Source organism: Salvelinus sp. IW2-2015, linkage group LG13 (genome assembly GCF_002910315.2).
Source record: "Salvelinus sp. IW2-2015 linkage group LG13, ASM291031v2, whole genome shotgun sequence".
Classification (NCBI taxonomy): Eukaryota; Metazoa; Chordata; class Actinopteri; order Salmoniformes; family Salmonidae; genus Salvelinus; species Salvelinus sp. IW2-2015.
The window spans coordinates 35,946,804-35,951,798 of NC_036853.1; the positions used below are offsets into that span (position 1 = coordinate 35,946,804).

Sequence of the window (4,995 nt, forward strand, 5' to 3'; positions counted from 1 at the left end):
GCCTGATGGGACCTTCTTGGTTCGGGATGCCTCCACCAAAATGCAGGGCGACTACACACTAACACTGAGGTAGGTTACCACACTACACACTAACACTGAGGTAGGTTTAATTGGCTAATTAAGCTGGACTACTGCATGACCTCAGTGACGTTAACGTGAGTGACTCGTCAGAAGTCCTACCAAATCATCGGTAAGAAGCTGTTCCGATGTGTGCTCCTTCAATTGCATACTGGTAGGCTTTTTGCCGATTTAACTGCAGATATAGTTATGCGAAAACAATTTGATGACGATGGTGAATCCTCCTCACATGCAGGAAACAAAAAGTTAGGCCTAGTGAGAGAGAGAAGACTCCCTCTGGTCTAAATAGGATAAAAAAAGAAAAACGATTGAATTGTTTTAAAAGCTAATGATATTATATGTATTTTCAAATTGATATAGGTTCTACTGAGTTTAATCAAAAGTGTGACGATGGAGTAGTACAAACTGCTGCTTTCTGCTGCCCTCTTAAAAGGAGTTTGAAGCCTGTGGAAGTCGAGCAGACTCTTACAGCATGCAAGTTCAAGGATGGCAACTACCGGATGTTGATAGATCAAACTATCGGCAGCAAACAAGTTTGTTTAACTTAGCGCACGTCAGGTGGTGGTGGTGTGGTCAGTAACCCGTTGCGAAGGTTCCTGTGTTGTCTTGTGTGTTGGTATAGTGCATAATCTGAGTTGTTTGGCGAGAAGGTGCCTTGAGTGGAGTCGATGATCACAATAAAGTCAATACTCAAGTCCAGCTTCTCATGATCACGGACGTCCCTTTCATTTGCAGGGCTGCCTGCTTTTTCACAATTCCTACTCTGCTCTCTTTCTCCTCTGTCTTATAGTAACGGGATATGTACTGTACAGATGGGTTGGTTGTCAAGCGGTAGAGAGAGGTTAGAAGGAAGAACCTTGAAAGGTCCAATAACAGCTGTTTTTATCTCAAGATTAAACCATTTCTGGGTAATAATTAAGTACCTTTACTGTGACTGCTAAAAACTTTAATTCAAGAACCGAAACAAAAATAGCTTAGCAAAGAGCAATTTCCCAAGCAAAGAATTTACCTAGTACTCTCTGGGAGGTCAATCTTCTGACATATAGTCCAGACATAATTTTCACGTATCATAGTAGCCAGATGCTTGGATCATGTGCGCACTAGTCGTTTGGTCCCTTAATCTTCCAAGCAAAGTCACGCATAACGATATATACAGCTTGAAGCGAAATACATCTCGACAGATAATAGTTGAGGACGTGGGGAGGAGAAACTGAAAACGAGTTGTTATTGGCAGAAAGGTTTGGAACTCTTTCTATTGTGTATACAAACTAATGTATCACTGTGATGTCACAGCAGACGCAAAACTCGATGCCCACCAAAACAGGCTGAAATTTCAGGTGGTCTTTTCAAACAGCTCTCACACTAAAAGGGCATTATACATAATTTTCACAACATATATAAAATGAAGCACAGTAAATTCCCATTTTTGACAGCACTGGGCCTTTAAAAATGAAACCTAAATCTCCAGTCTAGCAGTCTGTCTGTGTGTCGGTCTCCCAGACCACACTATTGCCTAATAGAGCGAGTCTCCCAGCCAGGCAGGTTTTAGCAGATACAGGCCGCTTTAGTGACTGGCTTTACTTGACCCTCCTGTTTCATCTACACCATGTGTAAAGTGCAGCTTAGCTTACCACACCAGCCAAACTGACGCACATCTGAGGGCGTGGAAGCTGCACACACACGGGCGCGCGCGTAAGACAACACCTTACAGACGAACACACACACAATGAACATTATATATATATATATATATATATATAATATGAATATATAAAAATTTCAAAATCAAGGACATTTCCAAGTGAACCCAAACTTTTGAATGGTAGTTGATGTCGGAAGTTTACATACCCTTAGGTTGCAGTCATTTTAACCACTCCCAAATGTATTGCTTAACAAACTATAGTTTTGACAAATCTACTTTGTTGCACTGACACAAGGAATTTTTTCCAACAATTGTTTTACAGACAAGCAGTTATTTCACTTATAATTCACTGTATCACAATTCCATGTGTCAGAAGTACATAAACTAAGTTGACAGTCCCTTTAAACAGCTTGGAAAATTCCAGGAAAATGATTCAAGGCTTTAGAAGCTTTTGAATAGGCGTAATTGACATAATTGATTCAATTGGAGGATGTACCTGTGGATGTATTTCAAGGCCCTACCTTCCTAACTCAGTGCCTCTTTGCTTGACATCAGGGGAAAATCAAAATAAGATCAGCCAAGACCTCAGAAAAAAATGTGTAGACCTCCACAAAGTCTGGGTTAGCCTGGGAGCAATTTTTCAAACGCCTGAAATATTCACGTTTCCATCTGTACAACAATAGTACGCAATTATAAACACCATCGCGACCACGCAGCCCGTCATACCGCCTCAGGAAGGAGATGCGTTCTGTCTCCTAAAGATGAACGTCTTTGGTGCAAAAAAAGTGCAATCAATCCAGAACAACAGCAAAGGGCCGTTGTGAAAGATGCTGGAGGAAAAAGGTAAGCAAAAAGCTATCATATATTCATCCAGTAAAACGAGTCCTATAGCGACATAACCTGAAAAGGCCGCTCAGCAAGAGAAGAAGCCGTATGCTCCAAAACCAACATAAAAAAAACAGACTTACCCGGTTTGGAACTCGCACATGAAGACAAAGATCTAGCTTTTGAGAAATGTCCTCTGGTCTGATGAAACAAAAATTGAGATCTGTTTGATCCATAATGGACTATCATTATTTTTCGAGGGAAAAGGAGGGAGGCTTGCCAAGCCAGAAGAAAACATCATCTCAACCGTGAAAGCACGGGGGTGGCGGCCTCATGTTGTGGTGCTATGCGCAGGAGGACAGGCATGCATTCAATAAAATAGATGGTTCATGAGAAGGAAATTGTATTGTGACTAATATTGAAGCAACAGTCTCAAGACATCAGTCAGGAAGTTTAAAGCTTGGTCGCAAATGGGTCCTTCCAATGGACATATGCCCCCAATCATACTTCCAAAGTTGTGGCAAAATGGCTATAAGGACAACAACAAGTCAAGGTATTGGAGTGCATCACAACGCCCTGACCTCAATCTAATAGAAATGGGTGGGCAGAACTGAAAAAGCATTCCAGCAAGAGGTCCTACAAACCTTGACGGCCAGTTTACACCAACTCATGTGGGCCAAAAATTCACCCAAACTTACTGTGGAAGCTTGTGGAAGGCTACCCGGGAAGCATTCTGACCCAAGTCATATCAATTTAAAGCATGCTACCAAATACTAATTGAGTGTTATGTTAAAACATTCTGACCAACTGGGAATGCTGATGAAAGAATAAAAGCAGTGCTCCTCCTCTACTATTATTCTGTCATTTCAACATTCTTAAAATAAAGTGGTGATATCCCTAAGCTGACCTAAGATACAGGGGAGATGTTTAACTAGCGATTAAATGGACTCAGGAATAGTGAAAAACTGCATTTAAATGTATTTGGCCTAAGGTGTATGTAAACTTCCTCACTTCAACTGCTATATATGAATTTTTAAAGTAATAATCAGTCAGTTAATTTGCATGGCCCAAAGACTAGTTGTCAGTCAGGTGTCTCTTCTGTGAGCTAGTTTGTGTGTGTTTTCGGCCCTACTTATTACTCAAATACTTAATGGCTTGCTACTGTTTATAATGGCTTACACACAAACACACCACACACAGACACACACACACACTCAAACACACAGAAACCCCGAAAAGTTACCAAGGTGCATAGCAGGAGAGGTTTTAGGCGAACTTTGGCTAGTTAAATGTAAACCCTCCCCCCCTCTTTTCATAATCTAATCACTGGGCAGACAGATGTTCGAGCCCAGCGCTGTGTCATGTACAAAAAACTTCCACACACTGCCCCACATCCCCCTTTACACACATACACACACACACAGGCCCCAGCTGCCTCGCAGGCTGAAGATTTAACCCCCGCCATCAAAGAGACACCATGGAGATGTCAGTTGACTGGGGTGGGAGGCTGCTTCTCAGCATTGACGAGGCTTACTAGCCACCACTGGCCCAAGGACACACAGACCGATAGGCAAGACAGACAGACACAGACAGACGGGCAGGGAGGATGGAAGCGCGTGCAGCAATCTGCTCTGCAGGACAGACAGGAAAGCCCCTAAAGCCTGTCTGGATACCAGAACTGAGCCATTTAGGATGTATGTGTTGTGTGTTTGTATGCTGCTGTGTGTGTGTGGTTGTGTCATTTTAAGGTAACCATCCCAACCATGTCTCCATTGTCCAGACGGTTTTCAGCTGAGAGGTGGGACCATCAGGCCACTGCCCTCTGCCTGCAGGCCAGGTTCACACACACACACACCACACCACACACACACAACAACACACCACACACACACACACACACACACACACACACACACCACACACAACACACATACACACACACACACACACACAACACACACACACACACCCACACAACAGTGTGTGCCTCGTCCTTCAAGGTACACCCATGGTTCGAGGAATGAAGGGAGGAGATGGAGGGTTAAATGTATATTCACTTGCCGTAACTAATGGAAAGTATGACAGCCTTTCTTGTAAATTCATCTGGCCACTTGCCCTCAGATGCATGTAAACCTCTCTCTCTCTCCGTCCCCCATCTACTTCCCTCTGTCCATCCCCTTGATTCTTGTCCCCCTCTCCATCCCCTCGTCTATCAGGGAAGAGTGTCGAATGGATAAGCGAGGATCCAGATCATGCGGACCTTCTTCTGCGTTCCGGAGATGCCTCTCACAAAATGCAGGGCCGACTACACACTAAACACTGCGGAGGTTACCACACTACACACGAACACATGAGGTAGGTTACCACCACTACACACTAACAACTGGATGTAGGTTACCACACTACCACACTAACACTGAGCTAGTCACCTACACACTAACACTGAGGTA

General features: G+C 43.4%; 1 protein-coding gene across 4 annotated transcripts in view; it reads left to right on the forward strand.

Annotated features, from left to right (window-relative positions):
• pik3r3b (phosphoinositide-3-kinase, regulatory subunit 3b (gamma)) overlaps window positions 1-4,995 on the forward strand; it is a 293,043-nt gene that overhangs the window by 274,381 nt on the left and 13,667 nt on the right. For all 4 annotated transcript variants that reach the window (XM_070446248.1, XM_070446249.1, XM_070446246.1 and 1 more), the window contains one exon: window positions 1-69. This exon is cut by the window's left edge and continues 30 nt beyond it. In XM_070446248.1, coding sequence (XP_070302349.1) covers window positions 1-69 — 69 coding nt within the window. The remainder of the gene's footprint in view (window positions 70-4,995) is intronic.